General features: G+C 47.6%; 1 protein-coding gene across 2 annotated transcripts in view; it reads right to left on the bottom strand.

Annotated features, from left to right (window-relative positions):
• Window positions 1–821: 821 nt before the first annotated feature.
• Window positions 822–20,084, bottom strand: part of REXO1 (RNA exonuclease 1 homolog) — a 41,820-nt gene continuing 22,557 nt past the window's right edge. The window contains exons 5-16 of one of the 2 annotated variants that reach the window (XM_082780127.1): window positions 19,686–19,849; window positions 17,896–18,033; window positions 16,794–16,917; window positions 15,589–15,702; window positions 14,268–14,405; window positions 11,771–11,884; window positions 11,053–11,126; window positions 7,453–7,563; window positions 6,963–7,078; window positions 6,646–6,784; window positions 3,966–4,086; window positions 822–3,254 (exon numbers count right to left, since the gene is read on the bottom strand). In XM_082780127.1, coding sequence (XP_082636253.1) covers window positions 3,166–3,254; window positions 3,966–4,086; window positions 6,646–6,784; window positions 6,963–7,078; window positions 7,453–7,563; window positions 11,053–11,126; window positions 11,771–11,884; window positions 14,268–14,405; window positions 15,589–15,702; window positions 16,794–16,917; window positions 17,896–18,033; window positions 19,686–19,849 — 1,442 coding nt within the window. In that variant the 3' untranslated portion in view covers window positions 822–3,165. Of the gene's footprint in view, window positions 3,255–3,965; window positions 4,087–6,645; window positions 6,785–6,962; window positions 7,079–7,452; window positions 7,564–11,052; window positions 11,127–11,770; window positions 11,885–14,267; window positions 14,406–15,588; window positions 15,703–16,793; window positions 16,918–17,895; window positions 18,034–19,685; window positions 19,850–20,084 lie in introns of those variants that run through there. The other variant, XR_014319120.1, reaches the window with a different exon arrangement.

The following is a 20,084-nucleotide window of genomic DNA, read 5'->3' as shown; positions in this document are numbered from 1 at the left end:
CTGGGCTCCGTAACAGCAGCTCCGGGCACCACAGGGAGTTCCCCTTGGGGCCGATGACGGGGCTCACCCCAAGGCATCCGTCCTCTTCCAGCCCCACCCCCCCCCCATGTCCTTCAGGAGGGGGACATCACGGAGGGACAGAGACCCCATACGGGATCACACCAGAGGAGGAGACACCAGAGCTCAGCACCTCACAGGCCCATAGAGGTGGCTGAGAACACGGCTGAGCCGTGACTTTGACAGCATCCTAAGTAACCGCTGCCATCGCCAAGCCATCACCAGCACGTTAAATAAAACACATTGCCAGTGAGGTCATCTAATAGCCTATTATTTTTTTATTTGAACTTTTTACCTTCACCTCTTCCTCCGTGCTGAATCAGCTCCTTCACTTGGCACTTTAATTCCTGCCCCATTTGTGAGATTGATAGGGGCTCTCCCGAGGAGCTTGGTCAGGCGGCGAGAGCAGCAGGGCAGGCGCCAGCTCCCCGGGCTCTCGCCCCAGCTCGGGGGCAGAGGTGGGATCCGGGACCTGCCCCGCTCGGGGCTCCACGGGCACCACCTCGTCTCGGGCACCACCTCGCAGCCCCAGGGGCGCCCGGACTTCTGCAGCAGCCGAGGGGCAGGGATCGCTCAGAGCCACAAAGCTTGTAAAAGGATGGCAGAGCCACATCGGGAGGACATGGAGGGAGTGACGGTGGCATCAGGTTCAAGGGATGCTCCAGGGAAGCCTGTCCAAGCTCCCCCACCTCTGGGCTGGCTCCAGCTCCCCTCCCAGCCCAGCTGCAGGTAAAGCAGAGCCAGACTCAGGAGCATGCATCTAGTCAACACCCTTTTATTAAAAACAATTACAAAAAAAGTTACAGGTTACAATATTTATATACAACCCAAAAACCTCTCACCAACCACAAACCTATTTTACAGTGTTACAGCGCCCAGGGGTGTGGGGGTTCAGGGGCTGCCCATCATCACGCTACGGGGAGGCAGTGACAGCACACGCGGCTCTGACACTTGCTCTGACCCACACCAGCAGCGCTCGTCTCCTTTCCCACTAACGTGCCATGGAGGGGGCAACCTCCCCCCATGGCATCCCACCCTGAAAGCCTCATTTTAGGGCATCTCAGCTGAACCGTGGGTAGACAAAGGGGAAATGACCGCGAGCCCTCCTGCCTGCACTGCGCTGCAGAGACACTCTGCCTTCCCCGAGCCCAGACGCTGGGATAAAGCTGGGGAAACGGCTCCCCAGCAGGACACAGAGCACGTCCTCGTCGGGAACAAGGGTGCTGGCTCTGCTGGGGAAGGCAGCTGCTTGGGAAGAGGGGAGCTGGGCCTGCATGCCCAGTACCTGGGGAACCTGGAGGCTTTGAAATCAGTGGGCTGCTACAGACAGGCACCATCGCTGCAGCCAGGGGTGAAGATAAACATGGGGATAAACCAGGGAAAGAGGCAAAAGCAGGAAAAAAGCTTCCTTCCCCGGTAAAGAAGCTCTGAACTGTCCCTCTGTCTCTCCCATGGCCTGGACAGAGACAGCATCGTTCCCTGCAACTCGCAGCCTGCAAGGGCAGGCTGCAAGGACAGCCAGATGTGACATGGCCTGCAAAGCTCTGGGGAAGCAGCAGGAGCTGCACGGCCTCTGCTTTGGGCAAAGAAGAGGCTGGGATGCCAAGCCACTGCCCACCAGTGGAAACAGAGCAGGGATCCCAGCAACAGGAGCTGGAGGCATCCCACCTGTATGCAAAGGGACCACAGCAGCCAGCGCTGGGAACAGATGCTGTCCTGGGAGGGGATGGGGCGATCGCTGCTCTCACACCTGCTGTCACAGTGCTGAAAGACCTCACCTACCAGGGAAATCAGCGCTGTTGTCCGCCACGAAAGCATTTAAGCCTTGGCAGAGAGAGACTGCCAGCACCTCTGAGTCTGCCCAAGCTGCTGCAAGCACAGCAGACACTCAAGAATTGCTTTTGTCAGGGGAGCCAGACAGACAACAAGTGGCTCTTCTGCTCTCATTAAAACTCCCAACATGTAAACTAGTTTAAAAGAGTATTTTCACCTATTGCTTTTGGTCTGACCTGCATCAAGTCCCTGCTATCAGGGACAGACTGGTGAGTAGCTCTGCACACCTGTAGATTGTTGGGGCCATGGAGTACAGTCTTAGCTGTCCCCATGTCCCCCCAGAACTTTGATCCCTACACACGAGCTCGCGGGGGATGCTCTGGAAGCTCAGGGTGAGAGGGAGGACGGCTCATCCTGACCTGCAAAGCTGCAGCGCCTGCTTTCACTGCTGTCCTCCTCTGCACAGCTCCTGCCCTGGAAGGCTGCACGTCCCTCCTGGGCACAGTGAGCCCAGCTCATCACAGCCCCGCTGTCCCTCACCTCCCTGAGGTCCGGGCAAGGTCTGAGGCTTGTGACTTCTCCCTCATCCAGCTCCTGCAGAACCGGGACGCCAGCACTCACCGATCACCTGGGTCACAGCAGCTGGGCACAACCCTGACCCAGGCTCATTCCTCAGACCTGCTGCTCCACACACGCTCTCTGGAGCTGCCTCCCTCTCTCGCAGCTCTTTCTCCTCCACGGTGGGTCTGCATTAGGATCTCTTTCAAGATGGCTTGGTCCTCTGCTCTCTCCACACCTCGCTCGCCATTCACACACCAGCTACATAATCCACTCACTTCACAGCTTCCTGCCAAACCTTATTCCATTTCCCTCCCTCTCCAAACCCTGCAGGAAGCTAACTGCTTTGAAGTACAGAGGCAATTTAAGTTACATTTGAAAAAAAATAAAAATCTACCTTTAACTGAACCAGAAAGATCCTTCTGCATGTATCCAACCTACCTCTAAAAGCTTCTCCTAAGAAACAAGGAGTTCTCTCTGGTCGTGCTACTCAAAACCACCTTGCCATGCCTACAAGGCAACTGCTGTACCACAGAGAACCCCTCGGGCAGAGTAAAGAGGATCTGAGAGCCACTACCTGGACACAGGGACCGGCAAGCAGTGAGCTGGTGCCGTTCAGCTGCACCAGCAGCAGTCCTTAAGTCCTGTAGATACCTGCAAGTGCACGGGGAGTCTGGGGTAGCATGCTGCTGCGTACAGGTGGACAGTGTAACTCTGAGCATTTATTGCACTGCTTCAAAGAGGTGGAGGAGGAACAGGAGAGAGAGAAAGCGCAAGTCATCGTTTCACTTTAGCATCTTCTTTGATCTTCCAGACCATCAGCTCCATGCAAGCTCTGGCATCCTCGCTGGAGTCGTGCCCTTCCACTGGGGACAGAAAGACAAGGACAGCAGTTACGTCCCCTGCTGCACGGGGCTGCTGGCAGCACAAAGCCCAGAGCAAGGTTTCCCCAGAGTGGGTCCTGCCCAACACAGCCGGCCCAGCTGCTCACTGCCCTTCGCCACAGCAGTCACAGGTGCATCTGTGATCGCAGTGAACTACAGATGCATTTGGAAGTGGAAGAGTTTTCACTAAACACACTTTTGCTGGACTTCAGCCTTGCACCATTCTCGTTTAATTAAGGGCTGAAGTGCTGCTACTCTGTAGGCCCCGAGGCTACTGGCCAGCGAGGCCTCAAGCTGCCCAGCAGTATGGCTACAGCGTGCTTGGTGAAGGCTGAAGGGAACACTCCATGCTTCAAACGGAAAGGTCAGTCCCACTTTGCCAGAGAGAGAAGAAAGATCACAACATGGCATTGACAGAGCTGCCTCTGGCCCTCTCACCCCAGTCCCCTGGTCCCCTCTTAGGGCAGACAGGGAAGAAGCAAGTGCTGCTGGCCCTCAGACCAGGGTTCAAACAAACTGGCAGGGCCCACACACGCTGGCCAATTAACAGCTACAGGCAGGCACTGCGCAGAGGGAAGTTCAGGAGCAAGAGAACAGGGCCGAGGGAGAGCAGGGAGGGAGGCAGGTCCAAGGAACTGCATCCAGGGGGGACGGGATGGCAGACCCTCACTCTCAGCTCCGCCTCAGTCTCACCGTTGTCCTGGATGATGCGCTTGAGGTAGTCTGCCATCAGCGTCCGGAGAGCCCGTTTGTAAGGTAAACCCAGCCGGTGGGGAAAGACAATCGCAGTATCCACCACTGTGCCATGGATAAGCTGGAGAGGGAACAGGAAAGAAACGTGTTTATTTTCCCAATCCCACAGGGATGGGCGCTCCTCAGGATTAACCACGCTAACGCAACCTTCCGGTCAGCCTTCCAGGCCCTGCGCAATGCCCTGCCGAGCTGCAACACAACCAGTTCTGCAAGAGGCTCTGGCTGAATCAAAGATGACTCCCCCTTAAAGGCTGCGTGCAAACCAGCTTCCCAGTGCTCTGCCAGCCAATGTACGTGCCCTCAAAGGCCTGCCTACCCACGCGTTCAAAACAGCAGAAATTCAGGGCTGCTTCAGTTCACGCAACTCAAATTCAGGACAGGTTACTCCTTAATACCCTGGCCTGGAGAAGCTGGCAGACCTCCAAGGTTGTCTTTTGCCATGAAAAAGCCAAGGAACCAGTTGACCCCACAACACTTGTTACTACGCTTGTAGCCTTCCAACTGGTTCTCAAGATGTGAACCGAAGCAGGAAGGATGTCCAAATGGTACCCAGTCCATTGTGTATCACACTGCTTCTAGAGGAAAGGCTTAATCTTCAAGGTGCACACCCGCCTGAAAATTTCCAGTCTGTCAGCAATGAAAGTCAACAGGAAGTTTTTAACCAGCACAGCTGAGCAAGGCTGTAATGGGACAAGTACATCTTGTACTCCTGGGCATACAATATACAGTAGATGGGAGTGAGGCCCTGGGCAGCCCCATGTTCAGGTCCAACTGCCTGGAGCACGCAGGGAAGACAAGAGGCTTTCTGTCCTCTAGGGTACGAAGTGTCATCACTCATCACGCTTCGCGAGGAACTGAGGATGCTGAACAGGTCAACACACTGCCTTACGCTGCACTTTGGGTGCCTGTGGAAGACCTAAAACCCACATCTGACAGACACCATAAACATACAGTAAGCTGATTTTTTTTTTTAATATGAATTTCTTACTCTCAGGCTAAGACAAGATTAATCCTCTGTTGACCAAAAACGTACGCTCAGTGACAGCTACAGGAACCTGCATGCAAGCAGTTCCACATAATGAGTACAGGAGCAAAACACGAGGTCCAAGAGATAAATTTATATGCCTGACCAAAAGAAAGCTCTATAAGGCTCAGCACAGCGTGACTCAGACAGGACCCCGATAATCCAGTCTCCTCATCTGCCTCAACTCTTCCTAGGCACCAGCTAATGTTGCGTGACAATTCCTAACTTCGTCATTAATAGTTTCATAGCCCAGCTCCATAAATGCCTGAAAACAGCTGCAGTTTAACAGAAACAACCTGCTACGCTCTTTGGAGTGTAAAACTGCCAACATTATGGATAATCTCTCCTAGACTGCAGTCAAGTTTGGCACCCACCCAGGCACAATGATAATTACTTATGTAGATCAGGAAGACTGAGGAAACGGGATAATATAGCTTTAAATAAAAATTGAAATGCTATCACCATTTGGAGCTTGCCATGGCCATTAGCGAGATGTCGACTTTACTGCCACAGCCTTCAAACATTATGACTTGACATGCCACTGCCTGTCACACTCTGCTATATTGCTCTTGGGTTCGTTCTCTTGGCAGCGTCTGCAATGCTAAGAGAAAATCATGCTTCTAAGAGGCCAACAGTCATTTTGTACTGATAAAACTGTAAATAATTTTTTTTATGATGATGACGAACTCTCTTAGAGGCTGGGATAAAGGGTGCCATGGAGAGGTAAAGCGCTTTGCAGACATTAAAACCCCCTGCTTCCAAACCACTGCCGTGAGTTGGCAGCTCCAACTTCTTCATCAAAGAAGCTGCATGACAAAGAACGGCTGGAGGAAATTCTGGCTTGTGAGCACAGACTGAAGCCTTGGCTCCTGCCAGCCGCATGCTTTCTCGGTGACCCTAGCCAAACCCCCTGGGACCCGTGTTCAGAAGGCAGCCCTCCCTCCAGGACAGCAGAGATGGCTGAGAGATGCACAGAGCAGGCTGACGCAGGCCAGGCAGGAAACAAGACTGCTGAAAGGTCAAAATAGCTTGATCAGAATAATGCCACAAATCACAGCAAACAAGGCAGAGAACCTCAAGGACAGTTTACAGTTAAAAGAAAAAAGGCAGTTATCTCCAGTGCGGAGGCAGAGAGACTTGTCCTGTTCCTCCAGCAGTTACTGTGGACATCCAGAGGGCACAGGAGACCCCTGAGCCTACCCTGCTCATGCCCTGATCCTGGCTGAGCACACCTTCAGGCCGGTCAAAGGATGCTGACACCACTGGAGGATACTTGACTATGTACACAGGTGAACAGCAAATGATTCGAGATCAGTCTTTCCAGCCAGCCCTGATCTACTCACCCCTCCCAGTCACCCCAGAGATCTGTCCCCCAGGGCAGCACCAGTCACTAAAAGCTGGGGGGAGATCAGAAGTGATGCACACACCCCACTCCTCTACTCTTCCGTCTTCCCCCTGCCTCAGAGACAAGAGAGACCCACTGCGTCCTCCAGGTTCTTCCTACAAAAACACTTCCTAAATTAAAAGATGACATGTAACAGTCACCAGGGTGGGAAAGAACCAGAGAGAGATGCAAACACAAGACATGCGAATTACCTTTAGTGCAAATAAATCGCTTTCCAAGCTGTGCCCTATCAATATGGTATCTGCACTGAACATGTTCAATAGGACGGCTTGGACATCCCGCAGGGTGATACTAGTGTTCTCCAGGTCCTCTTCTGTCACACCTGAGAATCTGCAGTGTAAGAGCAGAGAGGAGGGCTTCCTTCACCAAAGGAACACCTCAAGACCCAAAAAAAGTTCCAGCTGTTAGGAAGTAGCGCTCACTGGAGTTTCAACAAGTTCTTCCAGAAATTCCTCCTAAGTTCTTGATGCTGACCACAGAGCTCTAACCCAAGGAAGGCTGTCCTTACCTGGTGTTATAGTCCACCACCTTGGTGTCCGGTTTGACGAAGGTGTCATAAACCACTTTCAGGTCAGAGTTGATCACAGTTACTCTTGTCAACTCCAGTCCTTGCTTAGTGTAGCACTGCAAGTGACAAAGCAGACATGACGACAAATGCATGCCGACCACAGCATGGTACCTACAGGACTGTTCACCAAAGCACTGCAGATCCCAAAATGCAGTTGGTCCTTTGCAGCAAAGCCAGCCAACAATCGCTGCTCAATACAGGCCAACTAGCTACTGCTTTTCAAAGTTAGATGTGGTCCCCAAATGAAGCACACAATGCCCCGACTAATTAAATCTACATTTCAATTAGCTCTTATTAATGTAAATGTCTGTGGTTTAGAGTCCACAGCAGGAAGGAAAGAAGATGGTAGGGAAAGAGTTGCCCTTCAGACACAGCCTTCCTCAAAAAGCATCATTTTGCTTGTGCATTGCCCCTCTGATTAGGAACCCACCATTTCACAGTCTAATGCGTAGATTCCGGGGTAACCATCAGTCGTAGGCAACTTCTCAAAAGTCTTCACAAAGCCATCAAGGTTCTCTTTCCGCCCGTCATGGACATGTTGCTTAAAGGAAAAAAAAGGAAAATGATTTGTTGATGGAAGGGACAAGAAACCCAAAACTCCATTTCAACAGAACCACTCACTTGAACAAAACAAAATTTTAAATAATTTCTAAATGCTAACGAGAAATAAGACTTGCCTACTAGTTGGTCTGAGAAGTCCACCACAAAAGCAATGTAGCAGCCATGTGTGAACCCAATTCCAAAGCAGGATCAGAACTAGAGGCACTGTATTAACAGTTCACTTAGTAGCAATGCATCACATATCTAAGGACTAGGAGATGGCCGTTTCAGGTAGCTTCCAACGTTCAATTCAGAGTAGAATTACTCAGAAAGGCTCACTCAGTGGTCTTACATGGATCTACTCCAGCTGCTGGTTTCTGGATTCGCCTGTGCCCAGCTGCAGGATTCTAATGCCAAACATTGCTGTCTGAGCTTAATATCAAGTGTATCACAGCCCACAGATGACACGAGAAGCTAGTGTAATGAAGCAGCAGAAAATGTCAGTGTGTACAGACAAATAAGAGCCACTATATTCCAAAACCAGACAGTTCACAAACATGAGCTTACTGCCTTACCAGCACTTGAGGCAAAAAATGGAAACCATTTCCAGCCTCTCCTCATCATCCCCAGCTAAAGCTCTAGAGTCAACAATATTCAGCGCAGAAAAGCTCCCCAAGCTAGCAGGAAAACTCAGGGAGTGTTTCCATGAGTGGCATAAGCCAACGCAAGACTAAGCCACTGTTGCAAGAGGCACTCCCACTCTCCTTTCCTCCACAGCCACAGACCCCACCCTGCCTGCCCTGGTACTATTCAGTCAGCCTCAAAGCCTTCTTCTCTGGGGTGTTTTGAAGTGGATCATTGCACTGAGCCAGTTACCTTCATCACTGTGCCTGCAAGGAAGCAGGAACACACAGGGCAAAGCAGAGGTGGTGACTGCCCACTAGCATGGTTTTAGGTCAAATTAAATTGCTGCACCACACCCAGAGGTGACATGCTCTCTCCCTTAGTTCCCAGTGGTTTCCTTTGTTTAAGTTTTGTTTATCCCTCAATCTCAACATATTTGTGCATAATCACAGCAGTCTGCATCCAGCCTCCGTCATGCTTCTGACAAATCTCACTCTACAAGGAATCAGTCTGCACATGGCATCATCTCAGAACAGAAAGGCTAGAGGACAAACCCAGGCAGTTGTAGAACTGAAATATGTAGGCAGAGCAGGGATTTACATAATTTCCTTCACCAGTCATTACTGTGGGTAATACAGTACATAATAATAAAACCAGCCAGAGTAGAGAGAACTGCATCATCTGAAGTTAACCAGGCGGCTGGGCCAATACCGAGCCTGACCTCTCCCTGCATCCAAAGCCAGCACTGCTCAAAGGCTGCATGGTTCAATTCCCAGGAGCAAGAGGCCACACTTGTCAATTCTGCATCTATGCCCATGACTCTGATTGTTTTGCTAAAGAAATGAGTAGAACAGACTACCAGGCTAACAAATAGTAAAAATTCTCTCCCATTCAGCTTGATCCTATCCCTTCTCTGCTATGCAAAATAACTGAGCAGTGAAGGAAAAACAAATGAGGTGTTTTTCTACAACAGCTGATGTTCTACAACTGTCCAATTCTTCCTCGCTGAGAAGGAAGCAGAAAAGTTGTTTTGTTTTTTCAGATCCAAGAAAGAAGCGAGCAGACTCAGCTGTCACGAAGAACAGAGCAGCTCGACTGGTCCGCTCCTGAGGAGCTGTAGCTCCATGCACAGCTCCACCCTGCCACCTCCTGCCACAGGCGCTAACTGCAGCATGATCCAAACAGGCACATCCCAAATGCGTTTGGAAGGAAAAGGCACAGCAATGCTTTTCTAACCAGCTATGTGCCCAGTTACTTAGAATAGTTTATAATAAATATTTGCTATTTTCAATGCCTTCAAAGCTGAAAGACGCTGTGCTCCCCAGTAGCCCAAACATCCCCAAATCCCATTGCATATTCTCATCCTGAGCAGACTGGGGACTCTGACCTTAAATTTACCAAAAAATTCATCTGGATGAAAAAAGCAAGAAAGCCAGAATGTAGTGATCTGTAGCAGCACAACAACTAGGAGGCAGATGTGAAAGGATGCCTGAGCCCTGGAGCACTGGCAGCATGCTTCATTGAGTAAGAGGCTATTAGAGAAATTGTATGTTTCTTAAAAGGCCATGAGGTTTTATGGTCTACAACAGCCACGTAAAAACATGCAGAGAAGTCATGTTTTTATAGCCCCATCAATTTCTCCCGACTTCCCTGCTGGATGTTTTTTTGGAACACTGATTAAAAAAGAGATCCTGATATCAAATGAAAAAGAAATAGGAGAAGCAGCCACATGCCTGATCCCATCCATGCTTCAGACTGGGCAGGACAGGCTTTTAGAGTTCATGTGCTGACAGTTCTAGTTCTGCCCATCTTGATAAGCCTTAAATTTTGCCCCAGAATTCACTTCCTAGTTCTAGCTTTTGGCCAGAATAACGATGGCACACACCTCTCCAGAACTCTGCTGGCTCTGTATCACCTGAGCACTTTCAAACAGCAAGACAATAAGATGCCCTACAATAAATAGCTGTGGGAGCCCCTTCTACTGGACATGACCCTTTTAGATCATTTGGTTCTAAACCATCTCTCTCTGCATGGCAGCTGCAAAATGTAAAAATGCCACTGAAACAAGTGACCAGGAGAATCCCTAGACCTTGGGCAGAGGCCAGAGACAGATTGTTCCCTTCAGTCAATGGATTGAGAACGAGGGGTGCCTGGCTGTTGCGCAAGGAAACAAGAAAAAGCACCTGTACAAAGGTATCCCAGACATCATTCAGCTCGACCAAAGGGCCAAAGCTCAATTCCTGAGCAGGTTTTAGATTCTGCTTTCTACTGATGTGATCCTTTCCCCACCCTCCTCAAGAGGAAGCAATATTTATGGGTTACAACACACTCCTTGGGAAGGTTCCTCCCCTTAATAAAACAAAGGACGTGTAATAAATGGAAAACTAAGAAAGGATTTGGCCTACAGCAGAAGTTACCTTAGCACAGGCATCTAAGAATAAAAAAAAAAAAAAGGGGAAAAAAGGTTTTGGCCACTGTTGTCAAGGCACTGAGCATGCTTCTTAAAAGGAATTTCCTTTTTTCTCGCTTTTTCAGTGTTTCCCTAAAGAAGACTATATCCAAGTTTTTGCTGGGCAACTTAACCCGCTGTCATTTGCTTAGAAAAAGTGCTTACATCTTGCTTAGAAAAACGTTAAAAAATTTGCATCTGCAAAATAGAAACCACTTCAACTCCAAACATTTGAGATTCTTTCTTCTTGCCAAACACTGAATTTTCTTACCTTTGCATAGCAAAAGGCATTTAAGAAGTACTCGCTTTTTCTCCCCAGGGGAATCCACCATTCTTCTAAAGGCTCACACAGCCACCACCATTGCAAGCAGAGGACAAATGTCATTGAGAATAAAAAGGTGTTGCTCAATAACTTACTTTAGCAACCTGGCAGCCTGGTGAACCCACAGCTCCTGAGCAGCAGCTGTAATGAGTTTCCCATCCACCTGGCACTGAAAGAGCAAGAGTTAAGAGTCAGAGAGAAGAGACCTAAACTTCAGCTGACAAGTGCAGAGATGTCCTGAATGAACACAGCAACAATAATTTGCAAGCAAAGGGAAAAAATGAGATTCATAAGTCTCTCATATTCAAACTGCAGAAGCCACCTACCAGCAATGACACAGATGAGCAAAGCAGTTTGACTTATTTAACCAGCACAGCTGATTCACTGATCATGGATGCATTAGCAGAAAACTACAGAGTTCCAATTAGGCTACTATCTTGCTGCAAATGAGTTTAACCAAGACCGGTAAACTCACTCAGGCAGCAGAGGTCTATTGTTCCTAAGTCTCCTAAAAGAATGATCTTTGAAAATGTACAAGATGGTTTGTGCCTTTTACCTTTTTTTTACACCAAAAAGATGAACCACCTCAGTTCCAGACACGTTTTCGTATTTTAGGGACTGTACCGCTGCTCCCCAGCAGCTCTTTACAAGGCTATGCCACCCAGTGACAAAACTAGGAACTGCCACAATCTGCAAGCGTGACAAGTCCCAAAGCCACAAAATGTTTCACAGCAACTCCAATCCAACACAGACTCTGTTTTCAGATCTAGAGTATGTCTAACACGTAACCAAGCCCTCTTTGAAGAGATGTACCTCTCTGCTTGCGTAGCCTTCCCCAGTGATGGACACACTCCTCCTTGCGAATGCAGTTTCCAGAGGCTGAGACCATGTACTCAGTGCCACAGCGACAACAAATCCTGCAGGAGGCTTTAAGAGAAGAAAGAAGTAAGGGTCAGGCCTCTCTAAGTCCTGTTCCTGCTAAACGTGGCCAAAGCACAGGGAAATCAATCTCATTTAAAGCCCCAAACACTGCTGAAATCGGCAAACAACAGTTCCTGTTAAGGGATGGTAAATTTCTTTTCAAACTCTCACAAAGACAAAGCAATCCCTTTGAAAATGGCAGTCTTAATCATAGAATCAAAGAACATCCTGAGTTGGAAGGGACTCATAACTCCTGGGTCCCCAAAGGACCACCCAAGAATCAGACCATGTTCCTGAGAGCAATGTCCAAACGCTTCTTGAGCTCCAGCAGGCTCGGGGCTGTGCCCACTGCCCTGGGCAGCCTGTCCCTGTGCCCAAACACCTCTGGGTGCAGAACCTTTCCCTAACACCCAGCCTGACCCTCCCCTGTCCCAGCTCCATCCCTTGGGTCCTGTCGCTGTCCGCAGAGAGCAGAGCTCAGCACCTGCCCCTCCGCTCCCCTCATGAGGGAGCTGCAGGCCGCCATGAGGCCTCCCCTCAGCCTGCCCTGCTCTGGGCTGAACAAACCAAGGGACCTCAGCTGCTCATCACATCTTCCCCATCTTTGTAGCCCTCTTTTGGACACATGCTAACAATTTTATAGCTTTCTTCACCCAAAACTGCACATAGTTGCAGCATTTACTCCAAATCACTTCTCAGAGGCAAACATAAAACTCCCTGCTGGTCTCGGTGTGCGGCTCCAACTCTGACTGTTCACATTTGCTGTGCTGTTTCTCCATCCACAGCAAATTATGTTGTACTCTAACATGGTTATTTTAAGAAACAGGAGAAGTCATTCTTCGGACATAGGAGCTAACGAGGCCTGGTTTCCAGGGGGTCTGTGACTTGACACTTCCAAGTGACATTCGAGTTCTTCCTGGGCACAGCTCTTCTGCAAGGGTTCCCTGGTATTTAAAATAGGAAACACTTACAGCACAGCCTGGCCCTCCAAGAGGCAGTCAGGGACTTCTCCATCCTGTCCCCTGTGCCCTCAGTAACGACAAAAATTCAGAGACAGGAGATGCAGAAAAACACAGAAAAGGAGCTGACTGTCACACACCTGCTCTCCTAGCAATTCCCTGAGTTCCAGTGTGAGCATTTAAACTGCTAACACATTGTCAGGTCCCTGACAGCTTGGCATAACACCAGTCCAGTCCATTTTCATCCACTGACCACAGTCACAGCATCAGCAGACTGACAAGAGATTTTTTCAAACAAGAACAAACTCAAAGATCAAAACGCATCTGCAGAAAACTACAGATGAAGAACCAGCAACACAGTCTTGGATCCCCTAATGGAGCTGGCTGGGTAACCGAAGAAAAGGGCTCTAACAAATACAGTACTTAACAGTGTTAATGCAAGAGAGCTTTCGTACAGGTTGCTTCAGCAACCATGGGACAAATGTAGACACAAGGTGTTAACACGGATGAGCACTTAACACACTTTAGCAAGGTCTCTCCAAAGAGATGCTCGGAGGAGTGTGGCAAAGCACCTTAAAACATACCACAAGTACACTTTTTATCCCTACTGCACCACAGTCTGCTCTATTCAGCATCTGAGAAGCATAAAACCTACCACAGGATACCAAAAAATTCAAGGAGGGGAGGACCCTACCCTTTTCCAGAGGAAACCTGAGGGATTGTTTTGTCCAGCTGCAAAAAGGGCTGTTGGAAACTACTTTGCACAATGCCATCAAGTGACCAAGCCAACACCTGCGTGGTCCAAACCAGCACAGCACAGCCCACTGCAAAACCAGCCTGGCTCTGGTTCAGTCACTATCACACCATAACAGCAATTTGTACGCAGAGACCCCAAAGAATCCTTCCCCTGGGAGAGGGAAGCATCACCAGATACTGAACAGGAGCTTCTCTACGCATTTCCCTGCGCCAGCAGCAGCCAACCTCCTGGCTGGTGTAATGTGCCTGGGGTTTGTCTAAGTCCTGAAGCCTGCACTGAGTGAGCAACTGCAAAACGTGCCCTCACAGGGGATGGCCAAAGGCAACTTGCTGAGGGAGACAACCTGACCGACTCAGTCTTCGGCAGCGATTAGAAACCTCAGAGCCCCACACACCAGAAACTATAAACCTTGTGGCAAAACTAACATTCTCGTGGCATGCTAACTGAAGAAACTCATCCTTCAGAAAAGCAGCAGGCTCCTGCAGCCATGCTCCTCTCCTCCACAGCCGGCTGGCCTGCACATGTCTCAGCCAAGGAGACCCATCACAACAAGAGCACCATGCTGAAACCAGTAAAGTCTTTATGCAAAAAGACCAGTTGCAAGCAGGACAGGCATCTTCACCTGTAATGTATCTAGCAAAGACTACAGAATGAAATAGCCGGCAGAGCTTACAGTCAGTGGTTTTCTTCTCCTCTGCTGTGAAGAGGATGGCACGTCCTGGCTTCTCTGGGTGAGGCATTGGGTAACCATTTTCCTTTAGCTGCTCCTCGGTCATGAGATATTCCTTCAGTCGCCGGTACAAGGCAGCTCCTGCACGTTTCAAAGACAATGCTGAAGCCAAACCACAGAAACGGGTGCTGTTTCTCTTACTATTTTCTGCTTTGTCAAGCCACCTGGCAGAAACTCCCTCTATTTTCAACTTGCTTTCACTGCCTTTGTTCAGTATCGAGAGGGAAATAGGTATGGGGTTGCACTTTTCACATCTGGTCATCGGTGTACAAGCTTATTATTAACTTCTCCAACAACCAGCATTAGGTTAGTAAGTCTGGAAGACGCAACTGAAACAGAATTCTTCCACAGGGCCCACCTTCAGGCCTTCTTGTTAAAATGGGGGAAGTCTCACTCTAGTAATGTTTAAAATGCTTCAACAGATCATTTGTAACACAGCCCAAAGAATACCCCTCAAAAGCCACCCACAGTGAGCTAAAAAATTCCTTATCAGAAGCTTCTTCCCGCTGTTGATTTTATTTTTTCATTCCATAGAATAATTATAACTTCTTGCACTCTGCTCAATATCTCTTCTTTCACTGCTATGCTAAACTCTTCCAATATTGCCGTGCACCCTTTGATGTTGTTTAGCTGAGCTATACAAGCCCTTTTAAGCTTTCTTCATGTCAATTCCTTCTGCTCTGTGGCATCTCCATCTCTTCTCTGATCTCCTCAACAATTTGCCTGTATCTCTTGGCAACCTGAATACCCATAACCGATTTGACCCCACGTAAATAATGCTCATGGCACAATCCTTTGGCTGTGATATGACCTTACTATGACATTCCTCAATGTGAAAATGAGCCCTGCAGAGCAGATGGAGATATCAGCATGTTTGTCTTGAATGTGACAGACACGTTGTAAAGTACTCCTTCAGGGCAAGAAAATTAAAGTAAAATCCAGACAGAAGAAAGCCTAAAAGTCAGCAATATCCAAAACACAAGAGGCAGTTCTGAACAGCTATTGATGCTACATCAAAGCCACATGGAGTACATCAGTGAACTCAGCCCAAAGCAGGGAAAGCAAGGAAGGTGCTAATCGGTGTGGCATATCGTTTACTGAGCAAGTCTGCAGCACCGTACCGAAGCTGGGTAATAACTCATAACATTATCCACAGATAAATCACAGCACTTCATGCATCAGCAAGATCCTGCTCTACCCAGTCAGTCTGTTATACCTCCAGCTACAATTGACAGGTTACAACCTCATGGGAGCAGGGTCTTACCTGTTAAATCCTCTGCTCTCAAGCTCCCTGACCGGTTTAGGGTAAAGCTGGTCTTCGCAGCAAGCTTCCCACCCAGCACAGCTTCATGGGACACCACTTTCTTGTTACTTGTCTCTGCAGTGAGAAGAGGGAAGAAGCAAAACAGGACAGAGATCAAGTACCCAGGTGTAATCCAGGAAGAATAAGAGAATTCAGTCCTAGAGTTTGGGGCACTACACATAGGCAAAAGGAGAACTGCATTTATCTTCTTGAATTCTTGCTCTGCTCCAGAAATTGGTACACGTACAGTGGTGGCCTATTCCTAGCATTTCATTCCAGCGCTACAGGGACCTTTCTTTTCACACTGTTAGCCAACAGCAACTTTTTAAGGACATACAAGGACATTTTTACAGTTTCCCCAGAGACTTTGGGAGCTCTACCTGCTTACTCTGCACACCGAGCCCCCAGACAAAGAGAGGACTGAACACAGAAGCAACTCGACCCAGTCAGGTGCTGCACGGTGGGATCATCCATCCCCAGCGAGCAGCTTTGTTGTTAGGTCCCCGCAGACCACACTCCCACACTGAATCTTTCAACTTGCTTTAGAAAGGCCTTCTGAGCTCTAGAATATGCTCAGCACATCAGATAATGGCAGATAGGTGTTTTTTACTAATCATTAACTGGCAGCCCTCTCCTAAAGGCCAGCCTCCCAAGTTCAGCCGCTCTGACTAATGGCCATGAAGGTAATGAAGACAGAGGGGAGAAAAAGGAAGAGACCAGGAAAAAAAAAATCACAAGAACAGCACAAATTGATTGTTTAATGTACCCTCTCGAGAGCCAATAATGAAATGTCTTAACCCTCTTCGTTTCTCTCTTGAAGCTTAATGTGTGTAACAGATTTCTGTGGTGATGGACGAGTCTATCACTTTGAAGGCATCATGTGAAAGTTACTCCATTAGCGGGGCTTTTCATTTTAAAGAACTTGTGCTAAAAAAAAAAATCCATGTGGCATTATCTCCATTTAGGCTCAGACAGCCAACAAAGCATTGCAGGACTTGCCTCTTGAAGGCCCATTAAAGCTTGCCAGACTATAAAAAGCTAACTGGAGTTGTTTGCCTTTCAGCATAATGCTTCTGAGAAATGGGTCTGTCTTTTCAACAAGTTCCTCTCCGTGGCTTCTAATCCAAGCAGGGCTCCAATTATTAAACCACAAGCGTGGTACGTACTGTTCGTACTGGACGGGGAATTGGGCACTAGACTTCGGAGCTTCTTTAAGGTGTTCACTGCCACATTCAGGTAGATGTTGCGACTGGTGCTGCGTTCGTAAGCTACCTTCTCTTCTGCCAGAGCCTGCAAACAATGCAATTCATTACCACTCTTTCCACTGCTGCTTTTGGAGAAAAGAAACATTGCATCTTAAAACACAGAATCCAAGTAAAATAGCAAAAAAAAAAAATAGTGTCAAGTAATAAACTGGAGCACGGTACAAATATATCCTGGTTCTTGGGCCTGCTTAGGTGAGTCAGAGAAAAAACACGTTTTGAACTAAGCACTGGAAACATTTTCACGCTAAACCTTCCCTGACAGGTTAACACAGCAGTTCTGGAACTGCCTTGGAAAGGCTGTTTTCCTCGCTTCAGTGGCAGCACAAGGGAAAAGCAAAGCTCCAAAATGCTCTAGAAAAAGAAGACTGGCAAACAGCCACTCCTTGAGTGCAATAGGAACATTGTCCCTAAGGAGCAGTGAAAGTGAAATACCACAGAACGTCCTCTTAGCATTTTTTTCGGCTACAAAACATGTTGTGATGTCCCATATTTAACCAATGAACATTAATGCCAAAGTTTTCTAATAAAACACGTGAGATTCTCAACTCTGCTTTTGGAAATCCTACTGTAATATTCCCTACTGTTAAAAGGCTCCTTAAATGCTGCACAGCTCATAAGCAGCAAGTTTTGCCAATTACATCTATCTTACATCTACTGCGTGCTCAGATTCCTGGAGGTGTTTGCTATTCTACTAGAGCAAAGGGACTTTTGTCTACCTTGAACATAACATGCATCCCCCTAAGCCCCTCTTCTGGGCTCATTAAAAACAGCATGCATGCTCTCCTAATGAAGAGAAAGATGTTTTTTTTCTACTGGAAACCTCCACTGGAATTTTATCTTCTGTTGTCCAGTCTGGAATTATTTAGTGCCTGTCTCCTCTACAGACACGCGTGGATAGGAGAGTTTTCTGGGTTTGCTGCAATTCTGGAAGGTTTTGGCCAACGCAGAGGACTTTACACTCTACTGCAGATTTTATTCATAAGAAGCAAGCACCGGTACAGACCTTGTCAAATGCTTCCTGGGAGGAGGAACAGAATTTCAAGCACTCATCAATGAAGAGATTGAGGTATCTTTGACGAATGTTTGTTGGGACTTTAGCACCAAATTCTGTGGGAATAACAGGCCTCTGTAAGCTGGTGCTCTAGAGATGAGACAGAGAGAGAAAGAGGCTATTCGGGGTTCCAGAAGCATGTTGCTTCAAGACTGACATTTTCTGTTATGTTACTAACAGCAGCATGACTTTCTTTCTCAAAACCTGCTCAAAGCTGAGCATAACATGCAGCATTTTGGTTCTAAAAACACTGCTTGAAGCTTTTGTGCTCCCCCACCCCCCTTCAATATTTGAACTACTTCAAAAAGCAACCACATTTCTTTATGCAACTCATCCAGCAGCCCAGGAGTCCCAGCAGCATTAGTCACAACACAACATTTGCATACACAAGCATCCCAGGCCATGAAAATGACGACATTTCCATTAAGAGAGTCAAGATTAGCACAGTACCAAGCACCACAATTTGAGCTGAAGGCATGAACACACACCACCAGTTAAGTGCATGACAAACATGTTTTTTCTTGCCAGTACTCTAGTCGTAACAAGAGAACAGAGGCTCACTTCTGGCAGGCTGGCAGCCAGCTAAGTCATCACGCTTTCTATGGGATTCCTGTAACTTTTCTGAAGTGTTTTTGTCTTCCTTTTTACTGCCAGTCATGATGTTCCTGAAAGGATTTTCCCTTGCATGACACGTTCTTTGTGTACAAAAACTGCATGTTGCAATGAGCTATGACCTACCACTGTAGTTTTCCCATTTAACACCAGTTTATCTTCCAGATTACACACTCTGCCTCTTTTTTTTTTTTTTTTTGAGAAGAAACTGTATGTTCACCTCTAAAGCACCCAATTGTTTTGTCAATTTTTCTTCACCCCACCCAGGAGACGTACATTAACTAAACCACCTGCTGCAAGCTGTAATAAACATAGCTCTAAGGAAGATTCAGGCCTGCTCAAAGGGGAGCAACAGGACGTAGCTCAACGGGAAGAGTGCTCGTTTTCTTCATGAGTCTTCTGCTTCCATTTATCTCTTTCTATTCCTTTATCTTGTTTAAACCTGTTCAAGGGGTTTGGTCCTTTTCATTATATATGTACAAACATTTTCTCAGCCTCTAACATGACACTCTTAAGAACCTCTGTAACAATGGCAAGTATTTTATGCTTTCAGTTCTTTTATTTTTCTTTAGCTTCAGCTTACACGTCGCTATCAAAAGTATGCTAAGGTTGGGCTGGTATCAAAAAAAAAAGGGGAGAGAAAGAGAGAGAGCTTTTCCCCCAAATATTAACTTCAGCATGAAGTTTACACGATCACATTTTAACTACAGATGTTACTGTGGGACATTATTCATAAACACCTTCCTGAGTCTGACCCACAAAGGCTGGGAGGGCCTTTAATCCAGCCACGCCATTCGAACACGAGACTCCAACTCCCTGATACAAACAGCTACAAACCTAGCCAGACAGCACAACAGAAGACTCAAACTGAAAATGAGCGATCAATATTCAAAGAGATCAGAGCAGCACTTAAGTATTTCTATCTTTCTAAGCTCCTACCCCTCAAGTGTTTAATTTTTTATACAATGCTATCGAGGAAAACCACAGGAAGAGAGAAACCCATTTAATCAACCTAATCAAATCACCACTTCTCAGAGTGCTAAGTTTGGAACAGCATGGTTAAACATAGCACTCTCAATGGGGAATGACCAGAATAGAAGCTGCAAAGGCAGATGTCATATCTCTTTTACCTGTAAGGAGGGAACGTGAGCTATCCTTTTCTGCACAGTGGTGCTGGTGGTCTTTGAAGCCATCCCAGCTAAGGTGCAAGACTTCAGAGAAAGGGTGGGTGCTTCAGAGTCATTGGAAGGTGTGACACTCCTGCCAGCAACAGCCTTCTTGCTGCTCACGAGGCCTGCAAGGAACAGAAAACATATTTAAGTAGAAATCCTACCACTAGGCATCAAGTTGTGATCATGAACTTACTGTGCTGCAAGCTGAGATTTTCAAATGGAAACCTCCCAAGGGATAAAAATCGGGTAATTTTACCTCCTTCCAGGCAAGGATGAAGGAACCTTCTGCCAGGAAACATGCCTTGTTTTTTTGTTGTTGTTGTTTTGGGGCAACTGAGTCAGTCGAGTTTAAAGAGT

Source organism: Aythya marila (genome assembly GCF_965140915.1).
Source record: "Aythya marila genome assembly, chromosome: 27".
Taxonomy (NCBI): Eukaryota; Metazoa; Chordata; class Aves; order Anseriformes; family Anatidae; genus Aythya; species Aythya marila.
Note: the sequence above shows the minus strand (reverse complement) of the source record. Positions and strands in the feature narration are given on the sequence as shown.